Source organism: Barbus barbus (assembly GCF_936440315.1).
Source record: "Barbus barbus genome assembly, chromosome: 25".
In the NCBI taxonomy this organism is placed as follows: Eukaryota; Metazoa; Chordata; class Actinopteri; order Cypriniformes; family Cyprinidae; genus Barbus; species Barbus barbus.
This window is the reverse complement of record NC_136753.1, coordinates 8,975,944-8,998,789: the sequence shown is the minus strand read 5'-3', so window position 1 is coordinate 8,998,789 and position 22,846 is coordinate 8,975,944. Positions and strand designations below refer to the sequence as shown.

The 22,846-nt window shown below is 36.9% G+C and overlaps 2 protein-coding genes across 2 annotated transcripts; one reads left to right on the top strand and one right to left on the bottom strand.

The window, feature by feature from the left end:
- The first annotated feature begins 1,245 nt into the window (after positions 1 to 1,245).
- On the top strand, positions 1,246 to 14,064 carry LOC306844635 (thiamine transporter 1-like). The gene is made up of 7 exons (XM_079376907.1): positions 1,246 to 1,461; positions 3,180 to 3,746; positions 8,447 to 8,684; positions 9,406 to 9,598; positions 11,964 to 12,105; positions 12,208 to 12,374; positions 13,924 to 14,064. The coding sequence occupies exons 1-6, from the start codon at positions 1,333 to 1,335 to the stop codon at positions 12,340 to 12,342; spliced, it is 1,404 nt and encodes a 467-aa protein (XP_079233033.1). The 5' UTR covers positions 1,246 to 1,332; the 3' UTR covers positions 12,343 to 12,374; positions 13,924 to 14,064.
- Positions 14,015 to 22,356, bottom strand: ccdc80l1 (coiled-coil domain containing 80 like 1). Its single transcript, XM_079376906.1, has 7 exons — positions 20,241 to 22,356; positions 17,666 to 17,822; positions 17,447 to 17,583; positions 17,184 to 17,335; positions 16,970 to 17,073; positions 15,177 to 15,260; positions 14,015 to 15,053 (listed from the first exon to the last, which is right to left on the bottom strand). Exons 1-7 carry the CDS (start codon positions 21,870 to 21,872, stop codon positions 14,755 to 14,757), a joined length of 2,565 nt encoding a protein of 854 aa, XP_079233032.1. The 5' UTR covers positions 21,873 to 22,356; the 3' UTR covers positions 14,015 to 14,754.
- Between the last annotated feature and the right edge of the window lie 490 nt (positions 22,357 to 22,846).

Sequence of the window (22,846 nt, the reverse complement as noted above, 5' to 3'; positions counted from 1 at the left end):
AAAATAAAATATAAAAAATATAAATATAAATGTGTATGTTGTTGACCTAAATAGTAATAAAGAGGAATGTGCAAAAAAATGTACAAAAAAGTTGTACAGGGTATTTAAAAAGCAGCAATATGAGGTAGAGAAAAATTCTGAATAGCTTATTGATATGGTGATATTTACATGGATTCAAGTGATGTTATGACACAGAGTTAGAGTTTAGGAGCCTGATGGCCTGGGGGAAGAAGCTCCTCCTAAGTCTCTCAGTTTTTGCCATCAGGCTACGGAAGCGCTTACCAGATGGAAGCAAAGTGAATAGTCGGTTACCAGGGTGATTTGACTCCACAGCACTCACAAAGCCAATATCCAACCATTCATATTTGATATTAATTATATCTTTCAGCAGATAGGAGAAAAAACTTTCTGCAAAGCTAGAATAAACATATATACTTAATGTAATGAAGGTAATGTATTGGTCACCCACTGGCAAAAACATAAATCAGTGCCTATGCAGTCAGGAACAGATACTCTAACCCAGGGCTTTCCCACTTTTCTCCTGTTCATATATGCCCCACACGCTGTATGGAATTGTAGCATTTTGGCAATGCACTTCTGTTTGCCAGATCTGGTCCACAAGCAGGTCATTGCACAGCCTAGACTGAAGCAAATAAACCATCACTGTTTTTGGCCAGAATATAGTAAAATATAGCCTTAAACCAAATCAGGTATGGCATATGTAGGCTACTGTGTCTGCTTGTGTGCGTGCATGCTGGGCCATTAAAACTTTGGTGATCAAATCATTGTAAGTGATTTCTGCATCAACCATATTCAACATACAGGAATAAACAAATGTAGGAGGATGATTACACAACTCCAAAAACAGTGTTGCCACCTTCACTTGTTACAAACCAATTTTTGGTACATGTACAGACATTCTTACTGAGAATTAACCAAGGTTTAACACACTCCCTCAGCCTCATTTTCATTGACTAAGGTCTATTTCTCACACTCTTAATTCTTTTGATATTTTTTGTACCTTATATTCAATGTTATCGCCTAGCCCTATCATCTGGAAACAATGATTTGACAATAATGCCATAAAATATTTCAGGAATCATGATGACAAACAGTAAAATACTTCCTTGAGGTGTCCATCCCTGCACATTGTTGCACCATGCTTTGACTGAGGGGGCGTGTCAACGGAAAGCGCTCTCATTGGCTTGCTACCTGACGTCACTCTCCCGCGCCGCTTGTCCCTTTGACTCGTGTTTAAACCGGTGAGAGAGGTGCTGTTGCAAAATGTTCGTGCATTGTTCGTAGCAAGAAGGTCAATAGGCGCAAGCGAGTATGTCTGAATCATGGCATTACCCTACCATTTTACTATGCATTTATGGATTTTTCTCCAGCCACAGACCACTGGAGCCTTTTCTAACCCCGTTTTTGATGGGACCTGATAAAAACCTGACGGAGACGGAGGTAAATGTGCTTGAAGGGTGATGTAAGCATACAGTGAAGTGATGCCAGTAACTTCGACACCTAAAGCGCTTTAACAGAAAGCGGAATATTGGTTCAGAATAAAATAATGAAATAATATAAAATAAAATGTAATCACTTTTTTTTGCTACATAGCCTATATATTCTGTTACTTACTGAGTACGCTTTCAAAGAATCTACACGTGTAGAAAAAGATGTAAAAAATATATTGTGAAGAATATATTATTTGTAAGTCGCTTTGGATATAAGCGTCTGCTAAATGACTAAAAGTAAAACAGCCCGGCTCACACTGTGCGATTTTGGCCACGATTTGGTCGTCTGAGACAAATTTGGAAAATCCTAAAAGATTCCTATAATCCTAGGCTAAAATCGGTTGTCTAGATCGCTGGTTTGACATGTTCGGTGACAGCCGATTAATGGCAGTTGCGATCAATTTTTTCCTCCGATTAAATTCTGGCAGTGTCAGAAGATTTCAGACACTTTCCTGCAGTGTGACATCTCCTACGACGACCGTCAAACCAAGAACCAATAGGAGCACTGAACTTGATGACGCAATTAGCGCGACAACTTCAAACCATTCATTATTTGTAAAAAACAATATATGTACAAAGTAAAGTTTACTTAAAGTTTATTTATTAAGGGGCAGGATGTTTAAACTCGAATAACAAAATTACCTCAAGTTCGCTCTGTAGAACTGGAAGTCCATAAAGTCCTCTTTTGCCCAGCCATGACTTGCTCCACACACGTCGTCTTTTTCGTTTTTTTTTAACGTCAAGGCATGTAATTAAGAAAACTAACGCTACACGTTGCTGTTGTTTGCTAGCTACCATTATAGCGAGAGAACGCGGGTCACGTATTGATGACGTAAAACTCCGGACAAGTCTTCTTGAGTACGTCCGTTTTTATCGCGTCTTGACTATGGTACAGTCTGACATTAAGACAACTGAGATCCTACAGTCTGACATGGGGATCATGTTCGTACAGTGTGACAAGCAGCAATCGCAAAAGACTATTAAAAATCGCACAGTGTGAGCCCGGCTTTAGTAAAAGAATATATACTTGGGTGTAAGAGTGCACCCCCCCACAAAAGATGGGAATCTGCCAACTATTTTGTCTAATCTTTACATTAATTACTGAATCTGTGTCACAAGATTTTTTAGGCTTCCGAGAGTGTTTGTGTGGTTAGTAACTGTTTTTTAAAGAATTGTTAATTGTAGGTTGTCAGCTTGCATAGTTTTGCATAAAACCAATTGTCAAGGTAGCACAACTGTTCTTGTATATCATAATGAAGAAAAAATAAAAATGCAATTCTTGGTAAGAACCAGTAGTTTCTCAGAATTTGTCATATCTATGTTGTGGGTGCCATCAATATGATTTATAAAAAAACAAACTTAAAACAGGAAGTAATGTCATAGAGCAGACCCTCCTGACTCAAGGTCAGTAAGTGTCCAAGGTTAATTCAGGTCATAAGATGTCCCCCAAAACTTTTATTAATAAATCTAATGGTATTTTGACATACTTTAGTTTTATATTTTATTTAAGTGTATTTTGACTCACTTCATTGAAACTCGCTTGTATTGAAGCTCTAAGTAAAATGTATTACATGACTTTTTGGAGTTAATTTTTAATTTATTTTATTTTATTTTTTTGATCCGAAGCTCTTATTTATTGTTGACCAACTACTTCAACTTTTATTACAGGTTGTGAGTCAGATCTATCCATTCTGGACATATTCCTACCTAGTGTTGCTTTTCCCTGTCTTCCTGGCCACAGATTACCTTCGCTACAAACCTGTGCTTGCTGTCCAGGCGGCCAGCTTCATAGTGACATATGCTTTGCTCGTGAAGGCCCAGAGTGTGAGGGCCATGCAGTTATTGGAGTTCTTTTTCGGTCTGGCAACTGCCACTGAAGTTGCCTACTATTCCTACATCTACAGTGTCGTGGAGCCATGTCATTATCAGAGGGTGACTGGTTTTTGCCGCAGTGTCACTCTGTTGGGCTCAGCCATTGGCTCACTTATCGGACAGATTCTGGTGTCTGTAGCCCAGGTGCCTCTGTTTTACTTGAGCGTCATCACACTGGTGTCCTCCTGCATAGCCTTTGTTGTCCCTTGGTTCCTACCCATGCCCAGTAAGAGCCTGTTCTTTCACCACAGAGAGAGCAGCTCTCAGGATGAAGGAGCTCTGGAACCCATTAACAGCAGTCAGCTGATCGAGAAGTCAGAGGATCCAGAGTCCAAAATACAGCTTAGTGCAGATAAAAGAACGGTGGGTAGTTTGTTTTTGTTTTTTAACAGCAGAAAATGAAAAGTAATAAAAATGTGTGTGTGTGTATACTCACAATGTAGAGCGCTTTGAGTGCTTAGAAAAGCGCTATATAAATGTAATGAATTATTATTATTATTATTATTATTATACAGTGCCCTCCATAAGTATTGCAACAGTAAAGACAAAATTGCTCTGTTGGCTGTGGAGTCAAGATATTTGCAAATATGATTAGAATATGAGGCAAAACTACAGAATGTCACATTTTATTTTTAGCCGTTTCAACACATACATGTTTTACCAAATAAAAAGAACAGCACTTTTAGAGTTCATCCCACTCATTGATGTGAGCATAAGTATTGGAACAGTTGAACATAAGGAAGATATTAAAGATTAAAAGCTATTATTTAGTTGCATATCCCTTGCGCACAATCACAGCAGCGAGTCTGTGACCCATAGACATCACCAGACTCTTGGTCTCATCCTTTGAAATACTTTTCCCAGCCTTTAATGCAGCCAATCCCAATTGTTGCTTGTTTTGGGGAGTTTCTGTCTTTACTCTCCTCTTCAGCTGGTGAAATTCATGTTCAATCGGATTTAAATCTGGAGATTGACTTGGGCAATCTAAGACTTTCCATTTCTTTGCTCTTATAAATTCCTTGACTGAACTGGCAGGGTGTTTTGAGTCATTGTCCTGATGCAATATGAAGCACTTCCCAATGAATCTGGTGGCATTTTCTTGAATATTGGTAGGCAAGATGGTTTTGTATCCTTCCAAATTCATTCTGCTACTGTCATCATACATTAAGTCATCAGTAAAGTTGAGAGGGCCTCTTCCAGAGACAGCCATGCATGCCCATGCCATGACACCACCTCCACCATGCTTTACAGATGAGGCTGTATGCTTGGGATCATTTGCAGTTCCATTTTTTTCTCTACATTTTTGCTTTCCCATCACTTACATAAAGGTTCATCTTTGTCTCATCGGTCCATAAACACAGTTCCAAAACTCTTCTGGCTCACCTTTGTGCTTTTTTGCAAACTCTAATCTTGCCTTTCTATTTTTGGTGCTGGTCAGAGGTTTGCATCTTGCTGTGTAGCATCTGTAATTCTGTGTCAAAGTCTCCTGAGGACAGTAGATTGTCAGAGCATCACCCCAGCTTTCTGGAAGTTGTTGGGGATTTTACAGACATGTCCTTTAGGGTTCATTTTCACAGCTTTTATGATTTGTCTGTCATCAACTACTGTTGTTTTCTCAGCCGATCAGGTTGTTGTTGGTTGCTGGTGTCGCTGGTGGTTTCCAAACTCTTGATTTCTCCATGCCCTTTGTTTTTGCTAGAGCTCTAATTGACTTCCTCTTTTCTTTTAACATCCAAATTGCTTGCTTTTCGCTCAGTCAGCTCCCTCGTATTCATCCTGGTTTGTGTGTGTCATCATTGAATGCAAGATTCAGAATACAGAAGTAATGGATATAACTGATACGACACATTCCCTGCTTTTAATATATGAAGAATTAATGCAACACGACACAGCTGATCACTTAGAAAGACCTGTGAGGCAACTGTTCCAATATTTATGCTCACATTAGATAGGGGGATGAAACTCTAAAATTGCTGATCTTCCTAGCTGGTAAAACATCTGTGCTGAATCACCCAATAATAAAACGTGACATTCTGTAGTTTTGTCTCATATTCATCTCTTAATCATATTTGTAAATGTCTTTACACAGCCAACAGAACAATTTTGTCTTTACTGTTCCAGTACTTTTGGAGGGCACTGTATATGTATGTTTATTTATATAATTTATTTATTTATTTATATATATATATATATATATATGTATGTATATACAGTGGAAAAGTTCATTTATTTCAGTAATTCAACTCAAATTGTGGAAAGGGATTGTAGGTGGGGGGAGTGAATGTCCAGCGCTCTCTCCACCCTCAATACCACGACTGAGGTGCCCTTGAGCAAGGCACCGAACCCCCAACTGCTTCCCGGGCGCCGCAGCATAAATGGCTGCCCACTGCTCCGGGTGTGTGTTCACGGTGTGTGTGTGTTCACTGCTGTGTGTGTGCACGTTGGATGGGTTAAATGCAGAGCACGAATTCCAAGTATGGGTCACCATACTTGGCTGAATGTCACTTCACTTCACTTTAAATAAATTCAATGCACACAGACTGAAGTAGTTTAAGTCTTTGGTTCCTTTAATTGTGCCTATTTAGGCTCACGTTTAACAAAAACCCACCAATTCATTGTCTCAACAAATTAGAATACTTCATAAGACCAAAAAAAACAAAACCTTTTTAGTGAATTGATGGACTTCTGGAAAGTATGTTCCAGATGTGCTCAATACTTGGTAGGGGCTCCTTTTGCTTTAATTACTGCCTCAATTCGGTGTGGCACGGAGGTGATCAGTTTGTGGCACTGCTGAGCCCAGGTTGCTTTGATAGCGGCCTTCAGGTCATCTGCATTGTTGGGTCTGGTGTCTCTCATCTTCCTCTTGACAATACCCCATAGATTCTCTATGGGGTTCAGGTCAGGCGAGTTTGCTGGCCAATCAAGCGCAGTAACACCATGGTCATTGAACCAGCTTTTGGTACCTTTGGCAGTGTGGGCAGGTGCCAAGTCCTGCTGGAAAATGAAATCAGCATCTCCATAAAGCTTGTCAGCAGAAGGAAGCATGAAGTGCTCCAAATTTCCTGGTAGATGGCTGCGTTGACTGTTGACTTCAGAAAACACAGTGGACCAACACCAGCAGATGACATGGCAGCCCAAATCATCACTGACTGTGTAAACTTCACACTGGACTTCAAGCAACTTGGGCTATGAGCTTCTCCACCCTTCCTCCAGACTCTAGGACCTTGGTTTCCAAATTAAATACAAAACTTGCTCTCATCTGAAAAGAGGACTTTGTACCTCTGAGCAACTGTCCAGTTCTTCTTCTCCTTAGCCCAGGTAAGACGCCTCTGACGTTGTCTGTGGTTCAGGAGTGGCTTAACAAGAGGAATACGACAACTGTAGCCAAATTCCTTGACACGTCTGTGTGTGGTGGCTCTTGATGCCTTGACACCAGCCTCAATCCATTCCTTGTGAAGTTCACCTAAATTCTTGAATCGATTTTGCTTGACAATCTTCATAAGGCTGCGGTTCTCTCGGTTGATTGTGCATCTTTTTCTTCCACACTTTTTCCTTCCACTCAACTTTCTGTTAACATGCTTGGATATAGCACTCTGTGAACAGCCAGCTTATTTGGCAATGAAGGTTTGTGGCTTGCCCTCCTTGTGGGGCAGTCATGGCCTAATGGATAGAGAGTTGGACTTGTAACCCGAAGGTCGTGGGTTCGAGTCTCCGGTCCAGCAGGGATTGTAGGTGGGGGAGTGAATAAACAACACTCTCTCCACCCTCAATACCACGACTGAGGTGAGACCCTTCAGCAAGGCACCGAACCCCCAACTGCTCCCCGGGCGCCGCAGCATTGGCTGTCCACTGCTCCGGGTCTTCTGGACAACTGTCAGATCAGCAGTACCATGATTGTGTAGCCTAGTGAACCAAACTGAGAGACCATTTTGAAGGCTCAGGAAACCTTTGCAGCTGATTGGCATGTCACCATACTCTAATTTGTTGAGATGGGGAATTGGTGGGTTTTTGTTAAATGTGAGCTTAAATCATCACAATTAAAACAACCAAAGACTTAAACTACTTGAGTCTGTGTGCACTGAATTTATTTAATACACGAGTTTCAGAATTTCAGTTGAATTACTGAAATGAACTTTTCCACGACATTCTAATTTGAGATGCACCTGTATATATATAATATTATATCTTTATTTAAATTTTTGTATATACATTTATTTATTTATACAGTATATATATTTATTTATACATATAAAAAATATATATTTATATAATTTATAATCCTGAAATGAAGAAAACATTCACTAATGCTCAAGAAAAACGTGAGTACTAAGTAAAAACATGATATTTAAACAAAATAAAACTGAACTTGCACATCATCATCCGGTTCAAAACGTTTACACCCACTGGCTCTTAATGCATTGTTTCCTTTTTGAGCATGAAACATTGTTTTCAAAGAAAATTCATAATTTATTTACCGTCCTTTCATTCCAAACACGCACGACTTTTGTTCATCACAAATGAAGGTATTTTTAACGAAACCTGAGTGGTTTCTCTCTCTCCATTGAATGTCCAGGTAATCAAAACTCTCAAAAAAGTGTCATAAAATGAATCCATATGAAACACATAATTTCTTTATATGATAAACAGATTTGATTTAGGTTTTATTTACATTTAAACAGTAGTTAACACGCATGCATAGCCCACATCACATATGGGAAACCCAGAAGCTCAGATGTGTGTGATGCACTAGAGCCATTGAGGATTGTTGTAGCTTGTGACATATTCATTCATATGGATTCATTTTGCAACGCCTCCACGACCTTTTCAATGGTGGGAAGGAAACATCCCTGGTTTTTTATTAAAATTATCTTAATTTGTGTTTTGAAGTCTTATGTGTTTGGAACAACATGGGGGAGAGGAAATTATGACAATTTTCATTTTTAGGTGCACTATCCCTTAAATCTTGGCATTAAAAGAATAGTAAAATTGGCAGATACTGATATGTTCACAGACATATGCATGTGTCTCTGTGACTTGGTTTAACTCATTTGTTTGACTTTCAGACTCTCAAGGACAAGACTAGCAGCAGTGGATTACTGGAAGTGTTAAAGATGCTCTGGTCAGACTTCCTTGAGTGTTACTCCTGCTCTACCCTACTGGCCTGGTCAGTGTGGTGGGCTTTGTCCACATGTGGTTATCTCCAGGTGGTTAATTATGCTCAAGTGCTTTGGGAGAAAATCTTGCCTTCCAATGATTTTGAGATCTACAATGGATACGTGGAGACAATTTCTACCTTGCTTGGTATGGCCATTTGGTTATCTGTTTATTCAATTCATTTTAATATGTTCACATTCTCAAAAGCATAAGTAACAGAGAATACATTATACCTATGGAAGACCATTTCCACCACAGGATTAAAAAAACATTAATTGTGGCTTTATCTCTTTATTAAAAGTTATTCAAACATTTTTCTAACAATTTATGTCGCAATTCAGACTTTGTTTCTCACCATTTTGTTCTTTTTTTCCCCTCAGAATTGCAAGATGTATACTAAAAAAAGTTAAATAAGTTGTGAGGTTATTTTTAGGTAAAACATTAGTATTGCGAGGTGTTAATTTATAATAGTTTATAATTTATTGCAATTTAATAAGTCAGAATTTGTATTTATTTTTTTTCTCATGGTGGAATAATAAATTTAAAAAAACTAATTACGAGATGTAAACTTGGAACTGCGTACATCTTGCAATTCTGATTTTTGTTCACAGAATTGTGAGAAATAACGTCCGAATTGTGAGATATAAACTCAACATTGTGAGAGAAAAAGTTGCAGTTTCCTTTTTTTATTGTTTTATCCCAAGGTGAAATCATGCTTCCATAGTTCCCAGCATTTTCATCATCATAAACAAATTCAGCAGTCATATATAACAGCAGACACACAACTGTGTGTTATGTGATTCAAAATAAAACAGTTTGACACATTTTTCCCGAAGTAATTAGTTTGTTTGTGTTTTTTCCCCACCAGGTGCTTTTGCAGCATTTGTTGTAAGCTTTGTGAAAGTGTCCTGGACAGTGTGGGGAGAACTGGCTCTCTGCATTTTCTCTGTGGTAATTGCAGTGTGTGTGTACCTCATGGACACCATCAGAAATATCTGGGTTTGCTACACTGCCTACATGCTCTTCAGAGCTACCTACATGCTGCTTATCACCATAGCAACGTAAGTAAAGCTATCAATCTGTATCCATTTTCTTAGAAATCCATTGTAAGCTGGATATTTCGATCTATTCTGACTACAAAGTGCTAGGAACACTGTGCATTTGACCTTACAACAGTGACTGCTTTACCACGCTCAGAGGTGGGTAATTATGTCCATCTATTGAAATGACATCACAAGTTGGCTCGCTCGCTCATGAACCTGATGATTTTAGAAATCAGTCACTTCAAATGCACATCTTGCAAAAAAGGCACAAGCTTGTGTATTAGGTTATTTTTATACACTAAATATAACTGTAAAAAAACGACACCATTTGACAGTGACTTTAACACAAATAAAAATCTGTAACATGATTTCTGAAATCAAATCATGGAAGCTGACATGGACTGTCAGTCATGTATCTGTTGTAAGGTCAGTTTAAATTATTACACTGTACATCGATGTCTCTTTTATTTGCCACAACTATTTCAGGTCTTGGAGTTTATTCTAATGAGTTGAATCAGTTGTGTTTCATTAGAGGCATCTAAAATGTGCAGTTTTTGGTAGGTACTGTAGGACCAGGGTTGGGAACCACTGTTCTATGGATTGTTCAGAAGGATTTTTATTAATTTAATTGTTTAGCAGGTAATAGTTTTTTGGGCATATGGCCCATAATAATTCTGAGGGCACATACCTAGTTTAATTTTCTGAAGCTACTGCATGATGTGGCCCAAAAAAAAGCACATTGCAGTTATTTTAGCATACCTTGTAGTTGGATTGCAATATGAAAAATGTAACTCCTACTGCTGCTGATTATTACGCCTGATATTCAAGACAGTGATTCTCAACGTTTGTCAAAGCTAATATCTGAAGGTTCCCCCCAAGATGTTTCTGGTACTGTATTGAAAGCTGCTTCTTTCAATCTTTTTTTTATTATTTCAGAACGTAGGAGTGGCAATATATTAAATCAGTTAAATAAAAATTGTTATAAATAATTAAGATAATTAAATTTCATACTTCCAGAAATCAGTACTGAATGTTTTTATTCCCCATTAATTTACATGACTTTAAAGTTATTTGTGATTTACAAGGTTTTTAAAGTTATATTTTACTAGTAAATAGCAATTTAAAAATCTGTCTTTACCAGGTATAGAAATTCCCTCATGTATCCAGGTTTTCCTAGACCACAATTAAAATAAAATGGGAGTTGTTAAAGGATTAGTTCACTTTTAAAAAAACTTTTGCTGATAATTTACTCACCCCCATGTCATCCAAGATGTCCATGTCTTTCTTTCTTCAGTCGAAAAGAAATTAAGGTTTTTGATGAAAACATTTCTCCATATAATGGACTTCAATGGGACCCAAACGGTTCAAGGTCCAAATGACAGTTTCAGTGCAGCTTCAAAGGGCTTTAAACGATACCAGACGATGAATAAGGGTCTTATCTAGCGAAACGATCGGTCATTTCAAAAATAAATAAAAAAGTTTAAGTTTTATAAGCACAAATGCTCGCCTTGCTCTGTTCTGTGATGCGCGTTCGCGACGTCGCGTAATACGCAATGACGTTGAAAAGGTCACTTCCGCCTAAGTCAACCGTGACCTTTTCAACGTCATTGCGTATTATGTGACGTCGCGAACGCGCATCACAGAACAGAGCAAGGTTTTCATCAAAAACCTTAATTTCTTTTCGACTGAAGAAAGAAAGACATGGACATCTTGGATGACATGGGGGTGAGTAAATTATCAGCAAAAGTTTTTTTAAAAGTGAACTAATCCTTTAAGGAATTAATTAAAATGAGAAATATGTCAGCTTACATCTGGATTTTAGCTTATTTTAAAGTCTTATTTTTTTTAGTCTTATTTAAGTTCATTTTAAGCCATCTTGTGGCCCTCTTGGAAGTTTTGGCCCCCTAGTTGAGAATCACTGATTAAGGATATCTAACAACAAGCCATCAAACTGAAATAGGATGTGCAAAAACTAAACAAGTACTGCGTTCTGTCTCCATATCCTTCCATACTTTCTGCCCTAAAATCTCTGATCTCTGATCTTCAGAGATTGTAAATTACGGAGAGCCCAAACTCAGTCATTGGTTCCATATCCAGCTGTATTTTTATTAGAGACTGATCGGACAATTTTGAGCCATTTTAATACCTACTTTTTCCATATTCATCAGTGTTTGTTTGATTATACACAATCTTCCTTCTAAACATGACTGCTCTTTTATCTGAAATTCCTTTGGCTCTTTCAGTCAGGTTCTCCTTGTGCACTTGACAGTTGCCACTCACATTTCTTAAAAAAAGATTGCATTCAAAAAAGCTTTGAAAAAAAACTAATGTGTAACATTTTTTATTAATGTTGGGTTCTTTTCATTTGTCTTTTATATTGCAGGTATCAGATAGCTGCTAACCTAAGTATGAAACGATATGCTTTGGTTTTTGGAGTAAACACTCTCATCGCACTTTTACTGCAGACGCTTCTTACCGTGATTGTAGTAGATTCTGCCGGTCTAGGCCTGGACATTTTTCTACAGGTAAAGTACAACGCATAACTAGCACAGTGTGTCATCATTAATGTGTATCACAAATGAAAGCTGCTATAATATTGGGTGCATTTTGTTTGCTCTTTTCCACAGTTTCTGATCTATGCAAGTTACTTTGCTGTAATAGCTGTGATATTCTTGATTGCTTGGCTGTATAAACTGTTCAAAAGAAGGGGACCTGAAAGACAGACCGAATTACCCTCAACAGAGACCATTCCAGAAGCTTGAAACACCTCACATCAGCATCCGTTAAGCACAAGGTTATGGAATAATCTTCCGTTCAACTGAATGCATAGGTCAAAATAATAACTGTATATTAAGAAAATGCAACATTTCCAAATCAGTTATTTATTCAAACCATTATGATGCCTTACTTTATAGCTGTTACTTGAATCTAAGCAACTAGGTCAAAATAGTTAGACTTTTTTAGCCAATGCTATGAATGTAAGCGCTTGTTTGAATCTGCCATCTTTCATGTTTTTCTCTGACACATTTACAGAATTATGGTACTTGTTTCACTGCAAATTGTTTTTTTTACACACATTTTGATTTTGAATGGAAATATTCCTATGAAGATGAAAAAAAAGAAATACTTGGTCCAGTTTTTTTCATTGACTATCAAAAATATTTTTTGTCAGCACGTTTAGTTGGAGCTGATTTTGAATAGCAGCACAATTGTGATTGTGTGGTATTGCTTTTTTACAACAGTTTGATTAGAAAAAAGAGAGAGATGACGATATGTAACATTTTACACAACCTTGTCAGTAACTTTTGTCTATTTGTGGTCTGTCAAGGAAAGTAGTTCCAAATGAAGCGACAAAACAATCAACTGTTGTACCTTTTTGTGCAACCCAAAGTAGTATGATTTGACTAGAGAATGATTCAGTGACTAAATCAAACACTGTCATGTGATCAATCAAATCTGAGGAACAAAACTAACTGTTGTATAATCATGCTGTGCTGCTGGCCTTAAATGATAAAATATCTCCTTACAAAAACTATAAGTGACTTCAGTTTTGTTGGACATTCCATCTATGTTTTACTGGTCACATTTTATTTTAAGGTCCAGTTCTAACTATTAACAACGACTTTTGCCTCAAACTCCTATTTGCTGCTTATTAATATTTCATAAGGTAGTTGTTAAGTTTAGGTATGGATTAAGGGATCTAATACAATATATGCTTAGCAAATACTAATAATCATAAACTAATATGCTAGTTAAAAGTGAGAATTGGTCCTTAAAATAAAGTGTTACCATTTTATTTAATAAATTATTCTTTAAAAAGCACTGAATTTACAGATGAAGAGGAAGGCATTTGTGTGTTTATTGAATACTGCTCTTATAATCCTGGATATATCAGGTTACGCACAATGGAATTAAGTTAATTATTTAGATTTGTCTATAATTACATGGTACTATTACTTGATATGGTTACTTAGTGCATTGCACCATCTATTGTAGCATATTTGCTTATTCAGCTTGGCAAATATCTTTAAATGTTTATGGTCTAAAGTTAAATAAAAAGTTACAGTAGAAAGCTTTTTTAGAAATATGCAGCACTTGCAGTAATACTGTGATTAAATGTATTTTCTTAAGTATTCGGCCTTCATTAAAAATACAATTTGAAATGTGTATTTTTACAGCAATAACATATGATTGACTTGTTCACTGTATAAATGAAGTAATGATTGTTCCAACATTGTAACAAAATGTAATTTTTCATCTCTAGCAATATTTCAGTCATGTTAAGAATTGTGGAAATTTGAGTCTTTTGTGTGGGAATAACATTAGTATTTATTTGTTTTTAGGTGTTGTGTGCTCCACGGTGTTGGATACAAAAGCAGAAAATATTGAGGTTTTCTGTCCTGATAATCTTTTTTTTTTTTTTTTTTTACAAGAATGATTGTTGATTGTTTTCTGCAGAAGTAAAATAAAAGACCTGATAACTGAAAATGTGACTCTGTGCATTTCTTTTGGTATAAAATATGTAAGATTTGCACTAATTAAAGCGAAAAGGCTGCATATAATATGCTAATAACTCGTTTAACATTTGGCTTTTTAAAGAAATATTTATTTTAAATCATCCAGATCATTAGATGTATGAAAAATCCACTTATAAAATGGTTTTTAACTACACTACCTACGCAATATGTACTCTACAAGACATATTTTGACACTATCCCAAAATGCCCAATAGAGGACAGTAGAGAAATTCCAGAATATTCAGCTGAAACAGCCCATACAAAAAAGTTCCCAGAATACAAAAAGCTTTCTTAGGACTTTACAGTTTACAAAATATGTAGCCTACATACATTTTTTTATTTTTTGCTTCTCTCAGATTAATTGATGAACAAAATATAAACACAAACATTAACAAATCAAATTTTTTATTGTTAATTCGTAAATGTACAGTTAAAAAAAAAACGCACACCCACATGCAAATACATTCATGTTATGAAAAGTCAAAATCAAAAACAAAAAAAATCAACAGCGATTTGAAATCTACTTCATGTCAAGAGCAAATCTAAATATCAGCTACCACAAAATAGTAAAGTGAGAGTTGTCCGTAGTCAGAGCAAACTATTCACATTTTTCCTTGTAGAGAGTGCACATGCTCTAAGACACATTCTCCATTGTTCTTAATATCCATAACCACGATGATAGCCCTCATGGTAACCATCATGATGACTGTAGTCATCGTCAGGGCAGCGCATGCCGAGAGACTGCTGGATGGCCATCTCCTGCCTGCGAAGCTGCATGGAGTCGACCAGCTCATAAATTATTGACATGGACCACATAGGGGAGGGATACCAGGATTTCACATTGCCATCTTTCCCCACAAGCAGCATGGAGAAATACTCTTGGCTGATCTGGAAGTAGTTCCTAATGTCCTGCACCAGCGAGGCAGACAGGTCCTCACGGTCCACTGATGCACTTCCTGCAATGCAAACCACAGTTTCCTCAGTTTTTTCCATGATAAAATAGAACTACATCATATTTTCAGCAATAAAGGAAGTCCAGGGACCATAAAAGAGTTTTGTTCAATGCAAAACAATCTCACCATTTATGGGATAAAGCTCCAGGACTCCACTCATGTCATCCAGGGTTGTTCCAACAAGTTTCAATAGAGACATATGACGCAGGCCTGTGAATTTATAACAATTTATGAAAAACACTGGTTAATTCATAGCTGCCCGGAAAGACTAAACAGATAAACAGCAAAAGATGACTTAGCCGTTTCCAACTCTGACTCATACTATATATGTGAGATTGGAGTGAGAGTTTTTTATAGAGGTGTTCTCTGAAACATGCATGTGATCTGCATTAAAGATATCCGTTGTTGTTTTTTGTTCTAAAACAGGCCTTCTTTTATGAGGGCATCAATCAAGCTGTCATGCCCCAGAGAAGAAGTGGTCTCTGTTGGATCGCTATGCAGGACCCAAACATCCACAGGTCTTCCTGGATTGTAAAGAATTCAGAGAAAGATTCTTAGCAATGTTCCTACCTCCAAAATAGCCAACAAAAGAGCTTTAAAAGGACTCCGTCATTCTATTTTCATTGGTGCCATTCCTCAGAGGTATTTGTGATTGAGGGCTCTTGTGCAGATGAGAGCTGGTTCCAATTAAAAGAAAAGGACCAATAACATATGTGCATTTCTATAAGCAGGAAGATCTCTGGAGAATCTGACTTTGACCAATTCCCAAGATGTACAGCAAATAGGTTTTTAACGTTAGTTGTCAAAAGTTAAGTTGGTTTTTTTGAAGGTCAGACATCCAGATAGTGTATGATGCACTTAGTAGTTGTGTTAAATCATGCAGTTTTGATTGGAATGTCTATAAAAATTACAGCTGTTGACATGATTGCATAGGGTGTTCACTGGAATCGACCCCAAATTTGTTTATACATGCTTAACATTGAATTTCAGAGAACAAAAAAAGTGTCTATTTTCCCAAGTTACATAAACAATTGGGAGTGGTGTTGATACAGCAAAGCTCTTAGAGCGTTCTGTATATATCAAAGACTATAGAATACCCAAGACTTTAGTATAGTTTTGAATGGGGAAAAATGCAATGCTCAATATGGCCGCTCTATCAAACGAAGCCCCGCCTTCTTAGCAAAAGAGCCAATCCCTGATCGGTAAAGTTAGCACGTCACTGCAGCTGCCATTAGAAGTCCTGGTTGCTATAGAAACAGACGTGTGCATGTCCACTGGCTGGTCTAGCCTGAGAAATAAGCTTTTTTAAATGAGATTTGAGCAAAATAAACAACATTTATGATAGAGTTGTTGTCAGATTTCATTGGTGGTTTCAAATATGAAATTTAATCGTAAGCTTGGCAACCAGTTTTGTAGAATTTGATGTTTCCCCATTCAAAGAGATCGGCGCTGCACTTGCATGCCTGAGAGGCATTTCAAACATGGCCGCCGAGCGCCAAGGGACTTTGGTGCGTTTTTTCATAACATGGTCCTCATATTGATCATTTGAGTGTGGTGTCATATAGTCTCAACTTCCCAGCCATTTCTCAGTCTAGTACATTTTCAGATGGGCTAGTTTTACGCAACTACTGATGTCATGAACAATTCAGTCCGTCTAGCACCCCAATGTGATTCCACTGGCTGAAATAACTTTGAATGTACTTCAAGTAAATATTTCAAGTCTATGGGGTTTGGTGATAATGTAATAATATATAGTCTACACAACTGAATGTGAAATTAAACATGTTTCTTTGTCTCATTCTTTTGGATTTGTCTATAGTAAATAGCACTAGTAGTATGATAACATTTAAAAGTGCATGCTTATTTAAGTGGAAGATGTTTTTAAATTACGTTGCTACGGTTTACCCAAATGATCTCACCTAGATTGCAGGCTTGGCTATTAATGGTGTAGAGTTGTTGCTGATAGGCCCATTCTTCATCACTAGGGGTGGATATTACAAACAGTCTCCGCCTCCAACGGAATCTTAAGAGACATTTTAATGAAAAAGCATTGAGATGAGCATATTCTTTATGTTAATGCATTATATATTTTGTTATATATAAAAAAAAACAGTTAAAACAGTCATTTCAAACCTAGATAGGAAGTCCTCTAGAGATCTTGATTTATCTTCTTTCTTGCACATAACTGCAAGTTTCCTCTGCTGTTCTATTTCTTTAATGCGGGTTGACAATGTGTCAATGTAGTCAAACACTGCTTTCATGACAATCGGCACTTCATATCGTTGCTGTGGAAACAAGGAATGCATAATTTCGTGTTATAAAATTAGGTCAGAAATGATTACATCTACATCTCATATACACTGATAAAATTATCTAGTTTTTTTTTAACTACACACCTTGACTTTCATGTCAAAGTCAGTCAACACCATGTTGAAATCATTATAAATCATCCCAAAATGCTTCCGAAATGATGTGATGAGTTCCTGATTGATGAGGTCACTGTCCGGCAGGCCCCGCAAGGGCTTGTCCTGTTCTGTTAAATAATAATGATAATAATAATAATAATAACATTTTGATAGGACATGTTACAAACAAACACAGTAAGCAGCACTGACCTGTCTGGTAGTGTTCAATCTTCATGGTACTGTTTGCGAGGGGCCCAAAGATGCTGATGATGGAAATTTTACGTAGTGCCATATCACAAACTTGCTCCAGGTACTCATCCCTCTGTTCACAGTACATATGATTCTGCTCATCTGGAGCAGTAATTATCTGCAGCCAATGAGAATGAGAAGATTAATAAGACACTAATCAGTTTTAAGTTTAAAGTGCTTTTATGAACCAAAATACTTCTTAATTTTTTAGAACGTAATTTTGGGTTTCCCTTTCAGTGAAAGGATCTTAAAAGAACTATTCTCTTAGTGTGAAGAACATTTTAATAATCCAAAGAACCTTTTTACACTATGGATGTTGAAGGTTATTCATGGAATCCTAAATGCAGAATATTTACAGGGCTCAATAGTAAGGATTGGATAAGTGAAATTATGAATTTAAATGTTTACATTTATTTTTACATTTGTTATTTAAAATGTAAAATTTGTCAATATTAAAAAAATACTTTTATAGTCTTTTTCCATCAAATGTAAATTTTCTAAACAAAGAAATATTGCAGCAATAGCTAAAAATTCTAAATATTTTATCTATAGATGGGTCAATGACGTGACGCCTAAATTTTCTGTCCGATTGCATTTTCTCAGTTATAAATAGGTTTAATTGCATAAAAAAGATGCCATATATATGAAGGGCCTCTCCCATGTATGAACTCACTTTACATTTTCAAAAAACATTAGTTATTTGTAATTTTTCTTTTATTCTAAGTGTCAAATTATCATGTGGTGCAACTGTCCGGCCATAACTTTTTTTTTTTTGTAAACATCTTTGAAATTACCCTAAAACTATTTGGCAGAATTTCCAAAGTGTTTTGTAATACTGTATAAAATTGCAAAGCATTTGTATTTATATTTACATCATAATATACAAACAAACATTGTCCGATGATTTCCATTTTATGAAATATCATGTGGTGCAACCATCAAGAAACTACCATTTTGGGACTTTTATGTTGAAATCCATTCAAAGATAAGACTTTGCATCATATACCAATTTGCCAAGGACCCATGGAAGCATCAAGTAGGTTTGTAAGTCTCTTTTAAATTTGGGAAAAAATTATCTTTTTAACGGCTGGTATGTAGTTACCACATTTGGATATCATGTGGTATGACCTCAAAAAAACAATGAATAATAAGTAATTTCTGCTATTATTTATTTTCATTATAAATGTCTTAGTGACCTTTAGTGAGAAGCTAGCTTGTTTTGTTTAGGTGACCAATTCTGTGATTGTAAATTTTGATTGAATTTGAAAATATCATGTGGTGCGACCACCGCAGAGTGTTTTCCATTATAGATATATGTCCCAGATTGGCAGTTTTTTGCTTTTATAGTCAATTGATGGTTTATATACATAGAATACTTTATTTTAGTGTAATTTGGAATATATTTTTATGCAATTTGGTTAATTTCCGACTGTTTATGTTTAATCTTTGTACAATGAGAAAAAATGCAAAACAAAAAAATAAATAAATAAATAATAATTCAGAGCATGCAATTTTAGTTTGGTAATTATGCATTTTAGTAATTTATTATTTATTAATAACTATTTAATCTTATTCTACCAGATTATACTGCCTAGCAAAGTCAAATAAACGCTCACCAAAGGCAGCATGTTAATTCTGACCCTGCAGTCTAGCAATACTGGGCCAATACAGCCAATATTGGGCAAAGTACAGAAATAACTGGGGCTAAAGAAATGCCTGCAGTTAATGCCACGTGCTGCACTTTTCACATGTCTTTTTAAATAGATTTTTAATGATATAATGTATTTTAGTAATTTGGAGCGACCACTCATGTGGTGCGACCAATAATAGCAATAACTGTATTAAAATAAAAATAAAATATCTAATTTCTGTGGTTGAAATATGAATCACTGCTATAGTATGCTTAAGTGAATGGTATTTTTAAAACATTTTTATCATCTTTTATGCAATTTGCAGGAAAAATAAGTCTGTTAACTACATTTAAGAAGGCAACTCTGAAATTATAGAACAAAAATAAGAGATCATTATTTACAAAAACTCAAATTAAATGCATATACTTTGTTTCTAAACACTTTAATTACTGAGAACATTTTTAAAAAATGTTAAGCATGTTAAGGAAATTATTTAATTTTAATATAAATCATGGTCGCACCACATGACATTTTTTAAGGCTATGGTCAATTCATCTAGATGAAAAAACACTAAAATCACTTAATTTTAAATTTTAATATGAATTTATGTGTGCACAACATTCGTAACGTTTGAACAATTACAGTAAATATTATTATTTTTTTGTATTTTAAAATTGGCCTGTCGAAAATCCTTATACGTCAATGACCCAGATAACACATTTAATAATTTGATGAACAGAATTCCATGTCACCAACTTAGAAAACATTTTGTGACATGTAATGTGTAATGATCAAAAAAAAAAAAAGTGTAAGTTATAGCACTTATCCACTGGGCATTGTAAAATCCTTATTGTTGAGCCCTGAGCTATACATTTTTTCATGTGTCTCACTTGTGCAATACGTACCACGAGTCGTCGTCTTCTCTGAAAATAACTCAAAAAAGTGTCTAATGATTTCTTGGGATTCGCTGCCTTAGTCACTTTTGAGTCTTTTTTCCCTGCAGGTATCTTCTTTAAAGGCTTTTCAGGTCTATCCATCTTCTTCCTCCTGTCGGCACGGTCAGGTTTAGTTTTCCCCTTTTGGGTGGTCATAAGTTCTGTTTCTGGTTTATTAGCAGTGGGCCTCTGTGTGTCACGTTCTCTGCTGTGCTGACTAAGCTTTTTACTCCATCCATGTTTCACCACAGGCAGTTTGTCCTTGGGCTTCTGTATGGATGCTTGTGTTGGCGAGATTGCAGTTGAAATCTTTTGCGTGTGGTCTAGGTATTTTTCTTTATGCTGTTTGTAGAAGTTTGAGGTGACAGGGAGATGAGAAGTTTTGTCCCTCATGCGGTTTCGTGGTGAGGGCCGGTAGACATGTTCAGAGGTATTGGGAACAGACGTGTGCCAGGGTACGGTTGTGTGTGGATGCGTTTGCTCCACTGTGGTGGGTATATGTGTAGTAATAGTAGTTGTTGTTGAGGGAAAAATGGTGGTAGAGGGTGCAGTGGTTGTTATAGTAGTTGCAGTTGTAGGTTTTGAGGTTGTAGTTTTCAAGGTAGTCGTTGTACGTTTTGTGGTTGTAGTCATTGTAGTAGTACTGATGGTAGTTGATATTTGTGCCTGAGTTTTCTGAGTGGGATGAGGGACAGGTTTTACCTTGTGTCGCCTTGTATTTTCCGCCATGTTCACCTGTGGCTGCAAACCAACTGCATTTGAGCCAGACTGCACCACCTGGCCCTCAACTCCAGCAGTCTTGCACTTTTGCACAAAGCCCTTTTGCCTGGCCTTCTCCAGTCTACGCATAGGTGCCTGGTCTACGGCTTCATAAATTGCCTCCAGTTGAACAGGGTATGGGTATCTTTCCTCTGCCTGAAGGGTTTTTCTTAGAAGCACCATTCCAAACTTACCATCCTCCAACTTCAGGAAGCCCATCAGTCTTGGCACCAGGGCTGGATCCAGCGGCTCCTCCAGCAGAGATCCCTGATTGCTAACTCGTCTCACCTTGCCTCCCATCTTCCCCTTTTCATGAAACATAATGATCTGCTGCATGTGTCTGTCCGCCATCTCGCAGTACACATCAGGCTTGAGCAAGTTCATCATTAACCTGTAATAGCCATCAGAGTCATTGGGAGCCGAAATGACCAGCACGCGATTTTTACCTGCAAAGCCAGCCAGGATGTTAATGGAGCCAGTGGCGCCCAGTGGAGTAGACTGAAAATTAGGTTCTTTGGCAGGACTGCTGTCAGTTACACTGGGTTTCCTGTGTGGAACTGGTCTTTGCCCCTTCAGGAGCCTCCTGGCTGGGAGTCGTGAGGACTCCACGGTCTGATCATTCTGAGGCTTCCTGAGTGTATCTGTGTTCCTGGAAGTGGATAGCCTTGCAGATGTTCTATATGATTGTATATCATTTGTGTACTTTTTGACAAAAGTGTTTGGATGTAATTGTGCATTTCCTTCTTCTGCTCCTGTGTAATTCAGGACCATGGAAGACTTGAAGTCAGATGCATGAACCCACGTCAGAGTCAACAAAATGACATGTACCTGAAGATTTTTCATTGCAATTATACTGCTAATATGACATAAACACAAACCACTCCAGAATTATGACATTGGATAGGCGAGTAGGTTTGGCGTAATTCCAACAGCAGCGAGTCACAAACTATCAACAGTAAATAAAGTGTTAAAACGTGTTACATTACTAATAGTTAACAAAGACAGAACAATACTTAAAACAATGCAAAACGGATGTAACGAAACCACTAAAGGTAATTCCAACTCGTCTTCGTGGAAAAAATGATATATTGTCATAATCCAAAGCGAATGAGTTTGTCAAATGATTGAGGGAAATGCATTATTCCGTATAAATTCCCTCATTATAATATTCAGTTAGGTCCAATACTTTCCAGGATAGACAGGCAAAACTCCACAACACTTTTTTTTCAGTTTGTATCCTTTAAACAACGGCGTGAAAAGACACTCAGCTCACGATCATCGTCTCCAATGCTACTCAATGCTCTCTGAGCTCCACGCGCTGAAATCTGGAAGAAAGCTCTGAACAAGCGGTGATCACAGCCAGATTGACCACGCCCACTCTAGCGTGACTTGCTAATATATTACATACATATGCTACCTAAACTTTGCACAACTTCATATTCCATAGGGTTTTCAAATATTTTTATGTATTTTTTTTAATGTTTTTTTTACGTTTATTGATTAAAAAAGCCTACATAAATATGCATTTTTGCCGTTCAGTCTTCTGCTTCAGGCTATAATAAAACTGTAGCCAATTTATTTATTTAATAATATGGGAGCAAGCGAGCGAGAGAGCGAGAGAGAAAGAGAGAGAGAGAGAGAGAGAGAGGACTGCCATCTATTGGTAGTGACCCAAGAGCAACAAAAACATCCAAGCTTTTTAACAACTGAAAAATAGTTTTTAGGATTTTTAGACCTAATGTCTATTTAAATTTAATTGCAGTGCAAATAACTGTCTCCTCAAACACTCTCTGCTGCCTTGATAAGTTAAGCCTCTT